Genomic DNA, 21,683 nt, shown 5'->3' with positions numbered 1-21,683 from the left:
AATGAACAATACTTACCAGTCAAACATTATCTGTAAAATCACATTATTCAGCAACAGGTTTAAGTAAAATATCAATGATTATTTGTCAATAAGATGAACTTTCATAAGCTAATGAAATTAGGTTAATAAAGAGGATGTTTATATTATATTTGGGATACGAATGTTAAGTTCAACTCCATAAAGTATATAAATGTTATAAGAGTTCCAACTTTTTGTTTTTCTGATTAATTTTAAAATTTAAAGGCCAGCATACAGAAACGAAATGGCGTACCAAGCTGCCCAACAAACTTAGTTGAGATATTTATAAAATTCAGAGTTGGGCTTGGTACGTTTTGGGCTCTGGGTAGTAGTCATGTTCGGTGAAATTATGCAGATATTTCCGGAATGGTCAACCATGAGGACAATTGGAATAGGCTGTTTTGTATAAAAAATCTACCTAATAATGAAGACTTACGGTATTTTATGAAGCTGTACTGAGCTGTAACTAATAAGATTATGTAAATGCCACAGTTTTCCACTCTAACTACATGTATTATAGCTAGACAATTATTGTACAATAGTTAGCACACTGAATGTAATATACGCCTTCCGGCGCGGCGCAGCACCTGAATGAGAGTAGCCGACCTCACTCGGTATAGAGCCGCGGTGAAGATGTTAGTTAATACAAGTTATTAAATTAATTGAGTACTGAAAGGCTAATTTATGGTCAATATTTAAAACTAAAAACTATTCTATAAATTATACTATACATTTAGACTATAGTATTGGTTTTATACATTATACATATTGGAAACAAACAGACAAAAACCATCAGGATATCCCACAGATGGGATAAGCGGACACACTAGCTGACACGCGTACTCCTTGCAACCATGGTGGTCATCTTCTTCCACTTGTTGAGGGTGTCATGAAGTCTAGTCATCATCCTCGCACTTGTCGTAGGTCGTCCCAAGCCCCTTAGATACTAGCACCATACAATAACAAGCGTATTTTTACAATAAAGACATAGATACTGGATGAGACGTTTCTGTAATTTAAAAAATAACAACTCGTGTTATGGTTTAGAAACCAAAGAAAATCTAAGCTTAAAAGCTTAATTGAAATTAAAAATTAGGGCCATTCAACACAATTCGCTAGTGATGCACATGTCCTGCCAGTGGTAACATTCCTAGATGTAGAATCGCGCTGCAAGCTGTGGTCCAGTGAGTTTTCGTGTTTTATATTTTCTGTGATTGAACTGCTAATATGACTGAAATGGCTGTATGTATAATGTTTATATTATATGTCAACGAATCTTATTAGCTTCAAAGCTTTTTTAATAAAAGAACAGGAGTATCCATTGGAAATTCGATGATTTTTATTTGAACCTTGTCAATAGTTTTGAATCTTTTAGCTGTGGGGGTCTCAATGACTGCAACACGGAGTCCTCTTTATTATGTGTAGCCTATAGTTATGTATTAAAAACAAAGTTTCCTTATTCTATAGGGTTATGTCATAAATAAATACGTTTAAAGGGTAAAGTGTGTCACTTTTTATCTTCTAGGACAAGGAAACTGAGGGATCTAGAGTCGGTTATTTTCTTTAGGAATTCGTAAGTAAAATTTTGAATCTAATTTAATTCAAAGTCCTTCTTTAACCCTCGAACTGGCAATCAACATTATAATGTAGATCTGACACACAAGTGTTTTGTCAGTCCAAATAATACATAAATCAACACTACCTCCACTAGCTCACCATTGAAATTAGCAATTATCTCTCTTTGAATTGGTATCTACTATACCTTTTCAAACAGAAAGAATTGCTGATATCAATGATGGAATTTGTTTTGCTGTTTTGGCAACAGTGATGTCAGTGACGTAATAAATCTTTCCAGAAAGAACGTCTTTATTTGGAATTTTGAAAATTAATTATATATCATGGGTATGATTTATAATATTGGTTTATAGCTTGTTATAGCTTGGTTTTAGGCTGTAACATGCTAAATATTTGTATATTTTGGAAATATTTAGTTTTAAAATTATATCTTTTTATCATAAAAAAATAATCCATAGTAACAAATTTAGGTAGGCTACGGTCCATCACTTTTCAAAAATAAAGAAATAGAAATTGGTTATTACTTTAATTATTGGTTTGTAGTGCCTATAATTCTCTACATGTTGGTATATTTTTGAAACATTTAGTGTTATAAATTTAAAAAATAATAATCGTAATAATAGTAACAAGTTTGGTCTTTCATGCACTATTTGTGGCTTTTACAATATATGTATATATATATATATATATATATATATATATATATATATATATATATATATATATACACACTCTATTATGAACACTGTGTCAATTTAAAATCCTCATCTTGTGTTTTAAACAATACAGTTCAAACTTGTAATCAATAACAGTTACCTCTTATTTTTATACCATTTTAACACTTGAAAACTAACTATATTGTCGGAGAGACTTTGAATTAGGAGACCTTTCTATTATTATATAGACTATTCCACAATGAAATTTAAAATTTTAATATTTTCTAAATTTCAACACTAACTTACCACCAACCTGTTATAATTTATAAGACTAAGATTCAATTTGAATGTTAATTTAGTTTTCTATGGTACGTATCGTTTGATTTATTCATTATAAAAAAATGAACTTTCCACCGACTTTAATTTCAATAATTGACATCTTATCTGGAACACATAACTAGTTAAACATTTTCTAAACTTCAAAACTAGTGCTCTACATTATTATAATTGAAATTTTTAATTTATTTATAACAAACTCATCAAAACTCTATTGAAAACAATTCCCTATAGTGAATACGATAACCCTACTTGTTAATAGAACACATAATCTGCCCTGACTGCCGAAGTTAACTATACCTTCATCCGTCACAAATTATTTCTCATCACTAAATATCTTTTAGTCCCTAAATTAATTATTCTAATCCCCTAATCATAATTCCCTCATTATTTACATTATCGTAACATTATTTCGTCTTAATATACATCCCCTTTCTAGTAGTTGTAAAGCCCAAAGATTTTATATATATCTTAGGCAAATATATATACAACAAATGAACACTGACATCCATTGGAGCGATTGAATTAAATGCTAATGATGCACTATCTCTTTAAAAAACGGCATTTATTGAAACACGTAACCATATTTTATGTGCACGTAACCATAGTGAAAAGTTGAGATTATTTCGGTCCATATATCAGCTATCGTTGTTAACTGAATATTTCTGCTGATATATATATATATATATATATATATATATATATATATATATATATATATATATATATATATATATATATATATTAGCTTTTTCAGATTCTAATATTTATAATGTTATAACACTTTACCAGGGGCAGTTCCACCACTTAAAATTACTATGGTCTATTTTTTGTTGTTTATAAATAACGGTTTTATACCATAAATTTCCACATTTCCTGAACACAATAATGTACTACACATATAGTAGACATGTATTTTTACAAAATGTTTAAAGTACGGGTACAAAAAATTCTAATGTTGGCCTGCCATCTGTGGAAAAATTACTTCCAGTTCGAGGGTTAAACTAGAATGTAAAGCGCCATCGAGACGTTTACGTAGACAAGATGAGAATCCCGGCAGAGAGGAGAGTGAATCATCGGTGAGAGTTTAAACTATTTATAGCACCTGACCGTTGCTAAAATCTCGCTTACACATCTGTCAACACGTAAATCATTTGAGCATTCCTTTCGTTATGTATGATTTATTGTATTTTAGATATTACATGTTTCTTCATAGTTTTGTGTTTTATTTTCTAACAGTAACACTTATCCAGGATATAATACTGTTTGTCGTAATTGATGTGTTGTTAAGCATTTGGTATCCAAAAATCCAATTCATTGAAGTTAATGACTATAGTGTGAATATTATATTATTATATGGTTAAAAACCTCCAGATCTTGTTACAGATCAATGTTACAAGTTCATAGTAGCATCTTAAAAACGCTAGAATATAGCATATGCTTTAAACAGATAACCTATTTGTATAAGCATTTTTTTTAATCCAAAGAAACGCCATAATAAAATACAATGATGTATAAAATTAATACACTATAATTATTTTTTTACAAAAAAGTAGTTGGTTTAGTAGTTAGTAGTTGGTTTTTTGTATTTTAAAAGTCACTGCTCACCTATATACACTTTACGTTGATATAAGCCTACATATCAAACAAAGGATTGCAAAATTTGTCCAATCAAGTGATACAATTTTGGAAATTTGCTTACCATTAATAACCTAACTACATTTAGATACTTTGCACAGAGATATAAACCACATGTTGTATGGTCTAATCTTTTTTCGACGTGAGTTTATTTACGTTGTAGAAAGCACATTTCACAGATAGTTATAAATATTTGAGTAATGCCTAATTAAAAAGTTTGGTTTAGTCTTTCGCTTAGAAAATGTTGGTTTTGGGCAAGTGAATCTGAAAATCTGCCAAAGCAAATCTCAGCTGCACTATTTATAGAGCCTATTACACTAGTGAAAAATATACAGTAAAGAAACCTTGCGAAAATTCACTAAAAATAGTTGATAAGTGAGAGCAAGGCCTTTCCAGATGTCAGTCATGTGAGTCAGAAAGTCATGTCCACCCTCGTTCTGCCCACGTCCCCGTTCCCTCTGTCGTCTCACCGTTCCTCCTGTCGAGTTGTCTCACCGCATACTACTCCTGTCATCGCGAACATAATCTCTACAATATTTCAACGCCCTAGCACGTTACAATTTTCTTGCATATAATTACTGGTGTGGTCTCTCCCCTTTCAGATTCGTTCTACAACGCACAGTTAAAGTGAGTCTATACTTACTTCGGTCCATATATCAGCTATAGTTGTTAACTGAATATTTCTGCTGATATGAATATTCGTTCTGCTAATATATTTGGAATCTATAACCAAAATCATAATCGCTCGTCTGCTAACAAAATTATATTTTGGTTCCAGTATCCGTCCGACACCACACAATACACTTACGTAGCCTATTATTCTAAAGTGAATATGGAGATGCGAATATCTCCCTATGTCCACCAGATTATTTATCTTAGCTTGAGTGCCATTTTAAATCAGAATGTAATATCCCTTTTACATTGCAGAAAAAAGTGCGTGCAATAGCTAGCGAGTTTACAATTTTAGTAAAATTCAAAATATACAAACATATGTTTTTAATGTATTATGACAGAAACAAATAAAATTGTACATTATTATTACAATTAAAATAAAACTACTCCAAAAACCTCAAAATGAAGGAACCTGTCTGAGGTTTGCGGTCATTTGGAGAAATCGCAGTCTCAGCATTCCATCCTGTCCCGCAGCTCTATAAAATATATTCCACATTAACTCCAACTGAAGTGTCATGGCCTCAGAATACCTCACACTGGGCTTCTTGGAACGCTAATACCAAAATCTTTTGTTTGAATCCCGGAGGTAGGTGATCGTCATTGCTATAAAATTGCATATCAATAAGTCATCCTGTTTAGTTGGTTTTGTCATGATCATAAGTCTTCCTAGAAGAATTCTGATGTAAAGAAACAGATTTCCCTTTGTATCTGTCGAGTAAACTAGGTTTGTTTTAACACTTTAATTTCCTGTCTCTCTTCCATTTAACTGCTCAAGGAAGGATTCCAAGTTGACTCCAGTATGAACATTTACTCGAAACGCGAGCACGACAACGAAATGGTTTCTAGCTTACGTGAGGATAAGTGATGATCATAGGAAATTGGGGGGAAAAATATATCTCTACAGCCTATTTCGTTTATTGCTCTTTGTAATTTGTCGTAGGGCTCCTAGTAGAGCGTCATCTGGGACCCTGACAAGAACAGGAAATTTTCTCGTATCTCTTAGGAGATTTATTTTTATTTTGTTAATTCCAAACTTCTCACTCAATCCTGTCTCATTGCTCCAGGACAGATCTCACATCCCCTTCAACAGAGACGTCACTCGGACCATTAGTATGAGCAACGATATGTTTCCTAGCATCTGTGATATAAGCTATGATTATTGTAGGAAAACAATGCCTCCCAACCTATTCTGTATTGTTTCTTCATGCCACATTTCAAAGGACTGCTAAAAGAGCGTCATTCTGGAATTCCAGTGTAGACTAGAAACCTTTCGGTTTCAAATTCTGTGTTAACTAGTGATGATCTGAAAATTTATCTCCAACATTTCAATTTCTCTTTCGGTTGTTCCAGGGCGGATTTTTATGTTGCTTTTCAATAAGGATCGTTATTCTTAAAAGAGACAGAAAAACCAGGTCGGAATTATATTCCTTTTTTTATGTCGGTTAACTTTTTTCTTGACAAAGTGTTTGTATGATATTGCTAAAGAGTAGGCCGTAGTTAGGATAATGAATCCTAAGTAGATACTTGCTAAGTAAAAAGATAAAATTAACGAGTAAATTGGAAAATGGACATGTAAGTTATGTAAGTACTAGTTTTTATCATAAAGTGGTGTTTGAATGTTTATGTCATTGTTTCTTCTTTTAGTGTGTTCAAATTTAGTTTGTATACTAGACTATTACGTGTTTTTAAACAAAAAGAAAAAAGCAGAACAAGAAAGTTGATTTCCGAATTATTATCTTGTACTTTTTAAAACTGTACATTTTAGAATGCTGTCTTCTAAAGAAAACATAGCATTTAATGCCCCTAAAATGTTTAATAATTACTGCTTTAGTAAGCCTTATTTCGACGGGTATTCTAGATTAGAAACTTATCATAGCATAAGGAAACAAAGAGATTCAAATGGCCATAAACGTGAAAAAAAATCAGTCCGACTTGCTCAATTTCGTTTTGCGGTATACTGCTGCTCAGTTAATGAGGTGCTATAATGCAGCTGAAAAGGTGTTTAAATTTACTATGAGGCTTTTGGGAAAACGTCGAAATAGCTCTACGCAATTTTCTATTGAATCCTTCTACATCTACTACATTGAAATCAACCAGATTTGACAGTCCTTATTTATCTCTTATCAGGTATCACCTGAAACGGCCTTGTTTCACACCCCTGGCCAATTAGCAGGAAACATACAGTTTTTAATTTTACTAAGTTAGCTATTCTAGGCGTCTTTGAAGAAGTTAGTTGTTGCACAATTAGTAGTTTAAAGAGTTAAACAGTAAAAAAAGTATGAAAACTATGGTCACAAAAAAAAACCTATTTTCTGTGTCCTGAGTTTAGAAGCATGCCAGCATGACAGTTGCATATCTCTTCCCATGACTTTTGATAAGAGGTATGTAGAAAATATTGAAATTTTTGCTGTTCGATTAATATTTAATCTTTCTACTTCCTTTATGTCTCCCTTTAATGTTAATCGATCCTTCACTTCTATTTCCCCATTCCATTCAGTCTTGCTTTCACGTTTTAGATTTAATTGTTTTTTCAGATATCAAAATGTGTGTGTATGAAAACAACTGGAAACTCTATTCTTTCCGCACTTGGGACGAATTTATCGTATAACAGTCATGTTCAATATTGTTTTATACCGGGTTTTCAGAAAATTTATTTGTGGGAATCCCTATGCACGTTTTTTTCCTTTTATGTTGTTAAGTTAAAAATCTTATAACATATTCCGTTGGTATATTTTTATGACGTCTGTCATAATTTTATAACATAGATAGTGTAAACTTATTGTACCCATCATCACTTTTTTTGGCTCTTTAGGACGCAAATTACTTGTGATCTCCTTGTGTGCATAAAAAACACATCAAATTTTGGCCTTAATACCATGCAACAGTCACCCCTGGCAGAGCACAGCTGATACTGTACTAGCTGTGATATGCTTCTGCTTAAACAACCGCCTAGCATATGAAGTATAAACCCGTAAGCCACATTGCGGAGTGCTACAATAAATTAATTAGTATAGTTTATGTTTCAGTATCGCTAGGGGGACGTATTAAATTGCTGGTTTATAAATCCCTATAACTACATTGACTTGTGATTTCTTCAAAATGTTATCGTGTTCACTGTACTGTCACGGTTATCACACTGTCATCATATATTGTAAGTGAATTAAAAGTCCTGAAACTTCTTCATTAAAATTAAATTAGTTATGAACCACCAGTTCCTCGATTACTGAAGATCATTGGTGTTACAGAGTTATCATACCACTGGTTGAAATGAAATATCAAATGTATAGATAAAATCACCAAGTTAGTTTAAAAATTAGTTTTAAAACTAATTAAAAATATCGTTTCGTTTTGGTTAGAATAAGTTGCATTAATTTTTTATAAATGGTTCTAAACATGTTAACCTAACAAAAATGTAGTCATTAACAACCATTTCAGAGGTGTGAAGACGGGATGTTTCCCTAGATGAATTATGTTTGGCCTGATAAATTTTGGAATTTTTGTTGTCTGGTGTGTGTGTATAGTGGCATAATGTCATCAGGTTAATTTTCCTTCTTTATCTCTTAATACTCACTGATTCCAATAGAGTCTCTTGCTCACTTCCAGAGTAAGTTTTCATTCATTTATAATTTATCCTTCTTGGTATTAGCTTATTACGATTAGCATATTTGGATACTTGCCAAAATTTTTATTTGTAACATAAAGAACATTTCACTCATTTTTAACAATACTTTATCTTTGTAAATGAGGCGATTTGGGAAGAGTTTAGAAAAGCAAGAACAAATTGTAAACCGGATTTGCTAGCAGTTGGCAGTTGTTCCTCCTGAATTTTCTTCAAGGTTTAATTCCTCGGTATACTATGAATTTAAAAAGTATGAATTTATTTTTCATGAAGACAACTCTTGCATACTGGAAAAATTTTGGGGACTTTAGTTTAATAAATGCATGTACGTATTATTGAGATTTTTTTCGAGTAATTTTTTGCACTTGTGTTGGGATATTAAAAATTTGTCTTAGGGGGTGGTTATGCAATTCACATATTGTTCAATATTTCTGTTCCCCGTTAAAAAATCAGCCTCCTCAACTCCTCTCCATTCAAAACCACTCTCAATTAGTACTGGGATTAATTTTGAGAAGATCAGCCCTAAGTTTACCTGGAGTAATAATACATTTTCAATAGTGCCAAAAGGATATTCATCAAGGCTTTTGCTGGAAACACAGATCTCTTTGAACATTGATTATTTTGAGTGTATCTGTATTATATTTCTACTTAGCATCTTTTAATTGAGAAGACTCACCATAGTGTAGGGATAAGGCACGAAGAGGTCATCGAGGCTACAGTACTATTCCCAAAGGATTGGAAATATTTTGTTGGGTTTAGATCGATGACACCTTAAACGTTTAAATAAGTAAAAACAATAAGGTTTTCCGTACCATAAAGGTTTACACAAAACTATCATGTCGGTTGAAAGTAACCTGTTTAGTTACTTTTATTCGTTCCTTTAGATTATTAATAATTAAATATTTCTGTGTATCTTTACTGTTTCCTGTGTAATATTGTAAAATTCTTGATCGGAAAATACACTAAATCACTTCATTTCATTCAAGAAAAAACAGTAAAAGACTGTCCAACCAAAATAATATCATATATTATTATTATATTTATATTATATATAATCTTATATTATTATATAAAATTTGAAGGTCACGATGTATGGTTGCCAATAAAACTCCAAAACGACTGAACCAATTTCAATCAAATTTCACATGTATCCGTTTAAATTTAGTCTAACTTAGAAGATAGGATAGTTTATTATCTGAAATTATTCGCTCTATGTCGTCGAATTATAAACGAATTAATATGAAAGAAAAAGTTTTCAAAGCGCCTGCACATTATAAACCTGCAATTTACGAGATAGGATACGTATATTGAAACAGTGTGATACCACTATTTTGAAGGGCGCTTAAGTTATGATGTTTATAATTGTCTAAACTAAATTTTTGGTTTTGAACTTAAAGGTTGAGTGGTTAGACCACTTTGTAATAAAATACATTATTGCATTGTACAATATCATTTTTGACATATTTCTTGAATTGATCGTGACATCAAGGTTAAAAATCTTACATCAGGGGTTGGAAATATTAATTTACTCTCAACCAAGAAATGCACATACGGCGGGGCAAAAACTTACGAAAAGCGATGCGAGAGCCGCGGGAAACAGCTGTTATCTATATATATTTATACTCTTGGGGGAGAGTTTAGAAAGAGGTTGATGTGACGAACAAGTTTAAGATTAGATGAGGAAACAAAAAATAAAATTGGCATTGCATCTTGTCACATTCAAAAATTGTCAAAGTATATAAAATCTAATTAACCCCTAATTAAAATACCAACTTGGACATCCAGTCTAAACTGGGAATGGCTGCACAATTTAGATTTGTACGAATACTGTCAAAGGAATAACATTTATATGAAAGAAGACTAGTCCTATATACAGGGGTGTGGTCAATTAAGTCTTGGATACCTACTTTTTTAATTTTTGAACCCTATAGGAAGAAATACCATAAGTTCACACGTTGCTTATCGGTGGATAGTAATGCACACATCTGGCCCCATTTACCTAACCGGATAATCCCATTTTGGGGACGGTCCACAAGGAGTCAGACAAAAATTCTTAAAATAGCTGCATAAGTTCAAATGTTTGGTATCAAAATTAAAGGGTCTCACTTCTGCAGTATTACAATGCCGCAAACCGGACTTCAAAAGGTGGATTCATCAGGTTAGTTATAAGCTATTTTGAATTTTAAAAAACAATTTGAAAACAATGTAAGATTATTAAGTTTTATTACATAGTAAACACCAATTTTTTAAGTACCTGTGGATTCAAAGTAAGTGTTCTAAAATGTTCCCCTCCCATTATCTGACAATGCAGTAATTGCGAAGCCAAGGAAATCACATAATTATTACCAATTAAACACACTACTGTGTAGAATGTGAAAGTGGTCAGATAGAAGTCATACAACAGCAACCACAGAAATTTTTAAAACGTTTGGGCAGGTATTACAGGATAATCAAATTAATGGGCCCATTATTATCAATGGTAATTTAAATTGGTGACTCGTATCTAGCAATGCTCCAAAATGAGATAATTCCTGCCACTACAAGGCTGCTCTTTGGTCGACATATTTCAAAGAAGTTTATTTCCAAACAACGGATGGCGCCTGCCACCACACTTTGCCCTCTCCTTTTTTAGAGAATTACTTGTATACAATTATTCACATTCCACAGATGGATTTGGAAGAACATGGTGTTGATGCGGTAGTTGAGTGTGCACCTGCTCGTTCCCCTTCGATTTATCTGCCGCTTGGATTTTTTCTTCTTTTGGGTGATTACCTCGAAAGATAAAGTTTATCGTACTAAGCCTCGAGATTTTGAGCGCACCTAAAGAAATCTCATAGGTCCAAGTAAGCTCAAGTTATATACTCGTGTACTTACCTTCAAAAATGCAGTGGATGGCTTTTACAATCGCCTATGGGACATTGCCAGACGATGGGGATGGAGAGGTGAAACATTTTGAACATCTTACTTTTGATCACAGATACTTAAAAACTTGGGTGTTTACTTGTAATACTTAATAATTTAACATTGTTCAATTGTTTTAAAATGTTCAAATAGCTATAACTACTGAATGAATCCTCACCTTTTGAAGGTTCCGGGTTTGCGGCATTGTACTCTGCTAAGTTAAAAGACCTTTAATGTTTTGATACCAAAATTTGACTTTATGCTTGCTATTTAAGAATGTTCGTCTGACTCCTTGTGGACCGTTCCCACCAAAAGGGGATTAATTCCGGGGGTGCGGTAGTTGGGCAGTTGTATGCGTTACTCATCTACCAGTAAGACACGTAATGTGAACTTTGGTATTTTTTTATATTGTGGTTTAAAAATTAAGAAAAGAGGTTACCAGGACTTAATTGGACACCCTGTATATATAGTTATATTTCTAGATTTGTGGGATAGAAAACACAGAGATTGGTACAAGGTAAATTCAAAGTACGGTCTGGGTAACAATATTCTTCTGTCTCATTCATATATAAATGTTATCCTTGACAGTTTGGTTACAAAATCTTAAATTGTGCGGCCATTCCCAGTTAGACTCATGTCCAAGTATTTATATTAGGGGTTAATTTAATTTTATTACTTTGACAATTTTTGAATGTGGACAAGATGCATGCCATTTTTTTGTCCCTCATTAATCTTAAAACTTGTTTGTCAAAAATCCTTCTTTCTAACTCTCCCAAGAGGCAGTTAATTCCTGAATCACAAGAGTTTGTAAACTATAGCAAGATAACTATACATGGCTGGTTCAGGTTATAAAAACTAGAATGTAATTTCCATTACAGACTCTTGTAGCTCTCCAGTAAATATTAATAGGTCCAGATAGACCTTTGTAATCTATACATTCTGTTACCTCCTCCATAAAATTAGGTTCCAAGATTGATCAAGGCTACTTCATCACTTTCATAGCTCTTGAACTTTGATATCTTGTGTGATTTAATTCCAAGTAAAATGCTTTGCTGCCAAAGGGTTTCTGTCCTCAAAAGCATCCTTTTTTCAGCAGTCACAATCATAATAAAGTAAATGTTCTTCACTTAAACCCATTATAATGATCTGAAATATCTTGATAATGATAAATCTTGATGGCAATTGGCCTAAACTTGATTGGATTATTTTTCATATATGTCAGTAATGTTCTGAATAATTTAAAGCACGTCTCAGAAATAGAGAACTCCAACTAGTTGAACTAAAAATCAAGATTTTAGGATAATTAGTAGCATATTTATTTTTCTACGGAATACTTGTCTCTTTTTCTTGCCATAATATTACCTTAGTGGAAGTTGCATAGTGGTATGTGTTAACCTGGCATATTACGAAGATGTATTGTGAGTACACTCAGCAAATAATAGAACTTTGAAATATAACATGTTTATTTCTTGAATAAGAGTAAACAATAGTCAAGGTCTACAATCCCATAAAATTAAATCTTAACTTTTGACTGAGTTAATATTCAGGTTCATTTCCTTCACTCAGAATTCCCTTTATCTTATTGGTCCATAAAAATCAAATGTTGTTAAAATGGAAAATAAAAAAATAAAATAAATTAATAAAGTTATATATATAAAACAATAAATGATATTAGATGACACGATAAAGTATAAAACCATTTTATGATTGTTTCAGATGGCTGGTACAATCAATAGAAGACCCAATGCGACAAGGATGGGTGCCTGCAGGACTTCTCAATACTCACGAAGACTCACCGGAAGTACTGAAGACAAACGATGCAAAATTCAGCAGAGAGTAAGAACTGTTACCATTTCTAGACAATTATTAATGAACCTTCCAAATGGCACTGAACAGATATCAAGCGTAAGATTCTGACATAAGTGGGCACGTCTGATCTCGTACGTGCTTGTTTATGACATTTGAAAGAGCAATATTCTCCAATCACTTTTAAAATCATGGTTGCAAAGAGAAAGAATTACTATAATTATGGAGAGCAGATGTTTGCATGATCTAAGATGTCAAACTTTGAATCTGAGTTAGAGATATTGCAGGTTCAAATCTTGTCTATGACCAAAGCACTTTTTATCAGTTATATCTACCTTGTACTGTATTGACTCTCCTCATTATTCTATTTCATAAATCTTCTTTCAGGGCCTTGTCAAAAGGTGTACACTTCTTCTATGTTTTTGCAGAAAAATTTGAAATAAGAATTGTTACTATTCAAGCTTACTCAATGCTTTCAAGATAACTTAAACAATTTTAAAATTGTAATTAAATTAATTAAACATATGGTTGTGCTGTCATATTACAATATTTACTCAGAAGAGTTGAGTAAAGTTAAATGTAATTGTCTGTTCATAGCAATGCATTTCTTATGAGAATTTGTTGGAAGACAATTTTCATTAAATAATATGGTACTTTTTAAATCTTTATTGGAGAAAAGAAGATTGGCTCCCAGTCTTTTACTCAACAGTCAATGAAAAATATGATTGTTTTGACAGTATCTTCAGATACTATTTTAATCTTTGTTTTCCACTCTACACAAATTAAAAAAAGAAAATAAAAAGCACACTTGGATTACACAAGATTTTAAAGGATGAAAAAAATGAAATAATTTGTCTTAGTAAATTGTCAAGGCTTACAAAATCTGATAATTTAAAAATGAAGTTAAGAATAAAGTTTAAACAATACAATTCAAAACTAACAAAATGTAAGAAAAATTTATTTTGATACCAAAATAAAAAAACACAGAAAATATTAGTAAAACAACATGGCAAATTATAAATAAAGAAACAAAAAAGAATAAAAGTAAATGTGAAGGCAATCTTGTACTAAAAACTAAAGAATCATCTATTAGTGATCCATCTCTTATTGCAATCTCCTTTAATGATTATTTTTATAAATGTGACAGATGCACTGTTAAAGGATCTATCTTCAGTACAGCCAAAATATGACAAATGTGACAATCACAAACCTCGGTAACACTTTATTAAAATTTTCAATGCCCGCCCCTTGACTGAAACAGAATTGATACAAATTTTTGACTCTCTCAAAAATAAATCGTTCTAGTGGATATGATGGAGTTCCAGTGAAATTGATAAAATTTGTCAAACATTCCTTAAGTAAACCATTATATGCATTTAATAAATTCTTCTCTCATTACAGGCATATTTCCTGACAAATTAAAAGTTTCAAAGGTTATCCCAGTCTTCAAAAAAGGCTCAGCAACAGATATTCAAAATTATCGTCCAATTTCAATTTTACCATCAATCTCAAAAATTTTTGAAGAACCATGTATCATAGGTTAGTCAAACATCTAGAGGTAAATGATCTTTATGACAAGGCACAACATGGATTTCGAAAAAATAAATCTACTATAACAGCATTGGTAGAGTTTCACTGAATCTATAATAGAATCAGTTGACAAAAACGAAAATGTAACAGGAATATTCATGGATCTGTCAAAAGCTTTTGATAGCATATCTCATGACATTTTACTCGAGAAATTGAAAAATTTAGGAATCAATAACATCCATCTAAGATGGTTTGAAACATATCTTTCCAATAGAAAACAGTATGTTGAGATATCTCACATAGAAAATAAACAAATTACAAAAATTTTCAATCTAACATCCAAATAGTAAGAAATGGAGTTACCTCAAGGATCTATTTTGGGTCCTTTATTATTTATTTGTTATATAAGGGAAATGCCAAAGTGCCTTAGTATTCTTGAAAATAACAAAAACCAGCTCTGTTTATTTGCAGATGGACTCAAACTTAATCATTTCTGCCAAAACAGAAGCTGAATTAGAAATAACTGTGTATTTGGAACTTTCAAAATTACAAAACATTTTTCATTGACAACAAATTAGTTCTAAATACGGAGAAAAACTAAACTTTATTTTCTTTTCAGTACCAAACAAAGTAGAAAACACTCAAGTCCCAATATCTTATTAAATGATTCCTGTTTGGGTCAAGTTCGCAATACAAAATTTCTAGGACTAATCATAGACAACAACCTTAGCTGGGATTTGCATATTGAAACAGGTGATAAATTGTATCAATTCTGGAATATATGCTATTAAAAGACTGTCTTACTTATGCAGCTTATCAGCTTTAAAGATGGTCTTTCATGCCCACATTCAATCCCATATTGCATATGGAATAGGTGTGTATGGAGGAACCACAAATCAAAATTTTAATAAAATTCTTATCTTGCAAAAAAAAGCGCTGCGAATAATGTTAAAAATTGACAAGGAAGAATCAGTTAAAAATCATTTCACTGAACTAAATATTTTAACAGTGCATAGCCTTTACATTTTAGAATGTGTGATGTATGTTAAGACTCATCAGTCCAGTTTCAAGAGTCACTGTGAAAATCATACATATAACACTAGAAATAAGAAGGAAATTAGTATTACCTAAGCATAATTTGGAGTATTATAAAAAAAAACTTCTTATGCTGGAATAAAATTTTTAAAATCAATTCCAAAAATAATATCAAGTGTTTCGAGACATAAAGAAGTTCAAATCAATGTTAAAAAAGTATTTAATTCAAAAGGCATTTTATTCATTTGCAGAATTTTATACAATATTATGATTTTACTCATAACTATTTATAGTAACTTATTTTTAGTGACGCTATTTATTGTACTTCATGTGCAAAATATAAATAAAGATATTAAATAAAATAAAATAAAACGCTGTAATGTAACAAAAAGTAATGAAAATCAGTTCTTTCTTTAAATTAGTCATTTCTCAATCATCCAAGATAAAGCCAAACTTTGAATACAAAATCTTTATTTTTGTTTAGAAAGCTATTAATAGATGTATTGAAAGTCATAACTTGCTCTTTAGTTTTTTACGAGTTTGAAACATCCTAAATTTTAACTATTAAAAAAAATTGGAAATTTGCTGAAAAGTCACATATATTTTAGTAACATATTTTAGAAAGAGTATTTCTTTGGTAACCTTAAATAAAGATTTGGATTTGCTAAAATGTTTAATGAGGTAACAGTAATAAATAAAACTGAAACTGAACAACTTTGATATTTTGGACCACTCTGTATGCAAGTGAAATATAAATTAAATTTTTTTCAAAATGATCAGTAAATAAAGACCTTTGAAATGGGGCACAGCTTGATCTACCTTAAAATTTGAAAATATTTAAAAACTGAGCCATACTTCCCCAAACTGCCACTTAAGGGTATTTTCGAGTGTTAAAAATTATTTTCCTGAATTCTTTAAGGTTGAAATATGGGAAATTTCGTTAAAAAGAAAGAAAGTAGGTTTCTCGGTTCAACCGCTATACATCGCGGTTGGATTGTCTGCCTTACTCTGTAAATTATTATTATAGTGCCTTGCTTACAGGTATTTCTATTTGTTTATTGTCTATTCCTTAAAAAGGAAAATAAGTAGGCATATTTGTATACATTTATGTAAAAATATTTCTCAGTATAAACTGAATTTTTATGAAATTGGCAATTATCATCTAAATCCATATCTTTTGAAACTATTTAAAGGACAGACATAGTTTTTTTAGTTGTGTTCAAAGTTTTTGGAAAAATAAATTTGTTCTGACTTTATTCAACAACTCATTCTAAAAAAATGAAGTATAACATGTTACATTTAAATAATTGGTTATGTTTTAAATAACTATAAAAAAAACTACAACTAGATCTAAAATGCTACATCATTATAGAAGATTTAACCACTTTCAAAGAATAAATCAAATGTCTTTTTAGATTTTTGAACAGAAATAGTCAGAAATTTATTTTATACTAACAAAACATGTATTTGGTTAAAACATTTATTTTTGTTAAGTATGAGTGGAGAACATTCTATATTATTAACTTCTGTTTGGTTTTATAGAGTTTGAATAAATGTCAAAGTAATCAAAACCTTTAAATAATTTCCATCAATTAGACCACTCCTTGGATAAATAATGTGAATTTAGTGTAAATTTCTCTACCATATAGATAGAACTGAACTCAACAAAACTTATTATTTTCAAACCAATTCAAGTGTTATTATCTCACAATTAATTATATTCCAGCCTATTTATGAATAGGCTCCAAGTAATAGCTGTAATAATCAAAACACGTGTGTGTGTCTAATGTTTAAAAAATAGAAGTTACATTACTTAAATGCACTGGAGAGTACAAGTAATAGGGACCAGGCTTGGGCATTGCTTGTTTATAGTTTAGCCAAAGTAAATAGTGAAAAAAACAACAATGTCTTACATTCAGAAGTGTGAGGTACCTCGCCAAGGTTGAGTGGACAAACATTAACTTATTTTGAGAAGGTTATAACAACTGTTTTGTAAGTTAAGATTGACTGATGCACACAGCATTTGATTTAAATATTTAGAGATATTAGTTTAACGGTTCATTGCTGAAAAACATTACACGTTCCTGCCACAAAATCACTGAGAATAAAAATTTTGTAGAATGAATATTTCTCTTCAATTCTTTAAGTGATGCAGGAAATTAGTTCTTAGCCTTAGGAAAGTGTTGCTGATACTATACATCTGGCTATCTTTGGTCATGTACTAAATAAGAGATGACCAAGTGAAATGACCATGGGTTTATCCGGTATAAAAAATGTTACAATGTTAAATCTCATATGTTTTATATTCTTGTTTGGTCATAGATATGATAAATGAGCATCCCAACACTTTTGGGTTTTTTTAATGTAAAATGTAAACGTTTAAAAAACGAAGTAAAATAAGCCTTGGATTTCTTTCTGAATAACCAAATATTAAAATTGAAATAACTAAAAATTATTTGAATATATATAAATAATATCATTAAAACGAAACATAGACATATCCCGCAATTCTTTAACCAAAAATTTGGGTTAAGGTTCAACATTGCTCTTACGGAACTAAAAATTAAGACTACCACCAGTATATCCAAGTCGATCTGGTGTGTGCTGTTGGCAGGGGAGCAGACCATTATACGAAACTGACCATGAGAGTTACTTAGAGTTTCTTTAATTAATTAAAATTTGTGATTGGCAATGGATGATTTAAAGGACAACAGGATTTGAAACATTTGCCACTCTTGTATGTACATAAATATAGTGTGTTTCAAGGATGAGAATCTACCTTTTTCTTCAGTTGTCAAATAATATAAGATTTAAAGTTAAGCAAGCAAAAATCAATACAATGGTAATGAACTTGCCAAAGTCTAACTTGGCAACAGAACCAGTTATACGTAGAAAATCCAAGCATATATCATTGAGAGTCCAGTGCAGTTAGAAGAAGAACAAATCATCTCACTGTATAATACATATGCTGGTGGACTACATGACATGTGATGTATACACCAGAGTAGGTGAAAGACACAGTAACCTTTTCTAGTGTGTACAGCGTGTTTCTCTCATTTAAACATTTATATTATTTAAAAGCATTTGCAGGTAAACGATCCTAAATATGTTAGCATTAATTAACAAACCATGTTAATAGTTTGGACAGTGAAATTTTAATTTTAAAAAATTACAAATGAATCCTTATGGTTTTAAAAAATGTAATCAAAACCAAACAAATCTTATTTCTCTTTGGTCATAGTTATATAATTTAAGTAAAATTGAATGAATGGAATTCCATTGCAGAGTTGTTATCAGAGAGCTAGTAGAAACAGAGGAGGAGTTCGGAAGAGATATTCAACAGGTGATTGACGCCTATCTGAAACCCCTGGACAGTCCCAGTGTTCCCAGAGTGGTGCGTGATAACAAGGATGTCATCTTCGGGAACCTCAAGAAGATTGCAGAATTCCACAATACGTGAGTATCAGTACATTGTGCAAAGTAAGGGTGCGTTCACAAAGAAAGCTGGTTACAAGTACTTATTTTCAGCGCTTGCTGCAAGCGCTTGAGAATTTTGTTGTGTGTACACAACAATCGCTTGCATTTCAAGCTTAGTGTTTTCTCAGCTCTCATTGAGACAATGTCTTCATAAAGTGATGAAGAGTTATTTTTACTTGAAAATGTCGAATTAAAAATTCGTAGAAGGAAAGTCGGTGTTCATGGAATTAACCGTGGAAGAGGTAGGTTTGGAGAATACCACCCTCTATTTCCTCAATTGAAATTTGACAAAGTGAGATTTATTCTTATATGAGAATGGTGTTAACCACGTTTAGTTACATCCTCAAGAAAATTGAAAGCGTTTTAGTCAAGTTTTGGGGAAATTGACATAAGCAACCTATTCATGCAGAAGTACGACTAGTTATTTGTTTGAGGTGAGTTTATAGTGTCTTTGATTTTTGTAATAAATACTTATCATAACATTTATTTATAGAATATATCTTATAAGTAGTTATACAATATAACACATCTAATAGTATACATGGTGTTTTTAAAATTACCTGTAGAGTGTTTAAGGTACCGGTATTGTCTCTAGGACAAACTAAACCCATATTTTTGCAACATCTCAAGTTCATAAAAGAAGTGGTATTTGGATTAGAAAATCAAACAAAATGGTGGCTGTATGATTAAAAAAGGGATTTTGGAGCAATAATAAAGTTCCCAGGGACAATACCTTAAAAATAGTCGAAGAGAGTTTTGAAACTTGTAGCAAGCGCTTGCTAGCCAGGACAGGCTTTGTCTGTGAACGCACACGCTTGATATAATGTAGAGTTTTCTCACGCCGGTTGGAGCTTGCAAGCGCATGCCAACAAGTGCTTGTAACCAGCTTTCTTTGTGAACACACCTATTGTGGTAGAAAGTGTACTTTATTCAGAATAGTCATACACATGTAAATATAAGTAATAAACTGCTATTAAACGTAATTGAGAGTAAACAGACATTAAATGTTCCAAGTTTAGCAATGTATTAGTTTTTAAAACCATTGGCAACCCTATGGTGAACATGAGTTGGTTGCTGATACCTGTCACACCCCATGACTCCTGTGTGGGAGAAAGCATTGTGGCATGAACACTACAGACACAAAGTGCTTTTTGGGTAACTATTACATACCAGACAGTATGCAAAGTTTGTATAAGTCTTCTTTCTCATTTCTTTTAGTAGCTTCCTGTTCCAAATGGAATAAGGAGCAAATTAATTTGATTCAGCATATTCTTCATAACTTATACATGATTAACGTACATGATGGTTTCAAAAATATTAAGTATATATATATATATATATATTTAATTCTTGAAAAGTTCTTTGTCAGATTGAAAAAATTGTATTTTAAAATGGTTCTGATAGCTTTTTTATGAACTTTTAATATTGCATCGAGATTTTCATTTTCAGTAGCCCTGTATACACATAGTCCATATGTAATGTGAGAAAAATAGATACGTTTTAAGGTGTCAGTACTTCATAAATCAGACATTCTCCTTATTTTGTACAAGCCAGAATTAATATTATTTATAACAACTTTGGTGTGAGCATCCCAAGATAAGTTATTGTCTACCTTTAGCCCCAAAAATGTAACTTCTTTGGCAATATTATTTCTTTTCCTTTAATGAATGGAGTAATTGCTTGTTATTTTGTTATGTTTTAAAACTTAGACACTCTGTCTTGTTATGTTTTAAAACTTGGACACTCTGTCTTATCCGTGTTTAGATATAAATTGTGACAGTTAAAAATTTGTTGTAAATTAGCCAATTCAATATAGGATTTAATTTCTATCTGTTCTTTTGTTTTACTTGGTATTTTGAATTTGGGTCATCTGCATATAGGCGTAGGCTTATAGATGGCTAAAAGCTTAAACAGTTTTTTAAGTTTTTCAGGTAACAAAGGAAAAGGAGTGGTCCTAATACAGAACCTTGGAGTACTCCTAGCACAACTTTTGACAGTTTTGATTGTATTTTAATTTTAAATTATTTTTCAATTTACAATTTAATTCTACAAATATTTGCCTATTTGATAGGTATGATTTAAACCACTGTAATGCTTTCATATTTTACTCATTTCTTTCAACTTGAGCAGCAACGTGGGATGATGAAAAGCTTTTGACATGTTCATAAATGCTTCGGTTACCTTCTTACTCTTATCAATATACTCAATTATTGTACACTGAACAAAGCTTACTATAGCTGTTATAGTGTAGATCTTTGTTTTCTGAAGCCATGCTATATATCTTCTAACCAATTGTTAGACTCCAAAAAAACAATTAATTTATTATACACTATTTTTTCATAAATTTTAGAGATTCAAGGTAACAATGATACTGGCCTCTAGTTACTTTTATCCTCAGAATCAGTGGTGTAATGGCAAGT

General features: G+C 31.5%; 2 protein-coding genes across 3 annotated transcripts in view; one reads left to right on the top strand and one right to left on the bottom strand.

Annotated features, from left to right (window-relative positions):
* LOC124354602 overlaps positions 1–13,251 on the top strand; it is a 61,083-nt gene extending 47,832 nt beyond the window's left edge. For both annotated transcript variants that reach the window (XR_006921698.1, XM_046805189.1), the window contains exon 3: positions 13,132–13,251. The gene's annotated coding sequence lies outside the window, so the exon portion shown is untranslated. The remainder of the gene's footprint in view (positions 1–13,131) is intronic.
* The window catches only part of LOC124355768, a 75,389-nt gene continuing 66,848 nt past the window's right edge, over positions 13,143–21,683 (bottom strand). Inside the window, exons 6-7 of the mRNA XM_046806923.1 lie at positions 19,072–19,242; positions 13,143–13,251 (exon numbers count right to left, since the gene is read on the bottom strand). Of these exons, the coding sequence (XP_046662879.1) occupies positions 19,088–19,242 (155 nt within the window). The 3' untranslated portion in view covers positions 13,143–13,251; positions 19,072–19,087. The remainder of the gene's footprint in view (positions 13,252–19,071; positions 19,243–21,683) is intronic.

The sequence above is a fragment of the Homalodisca vitripennis genome, chromosome 2, assembly GCF_021130785.1.
Source record: "Homalodisca vitripennis isolate AUS2020 chromosome 2, UT_GWSS_2.1, whole genome shotgun sequence".
Lineage (NCBI taxonomy): Eukaryota > Metazoa > Arthropoda > Insecta > Hemiptera > Cicadellidae > Homalodisca > Homalodisca vitripennis.
This window is presented reverse-complemented; position numbering and strand designations above follow the sequence as displayed.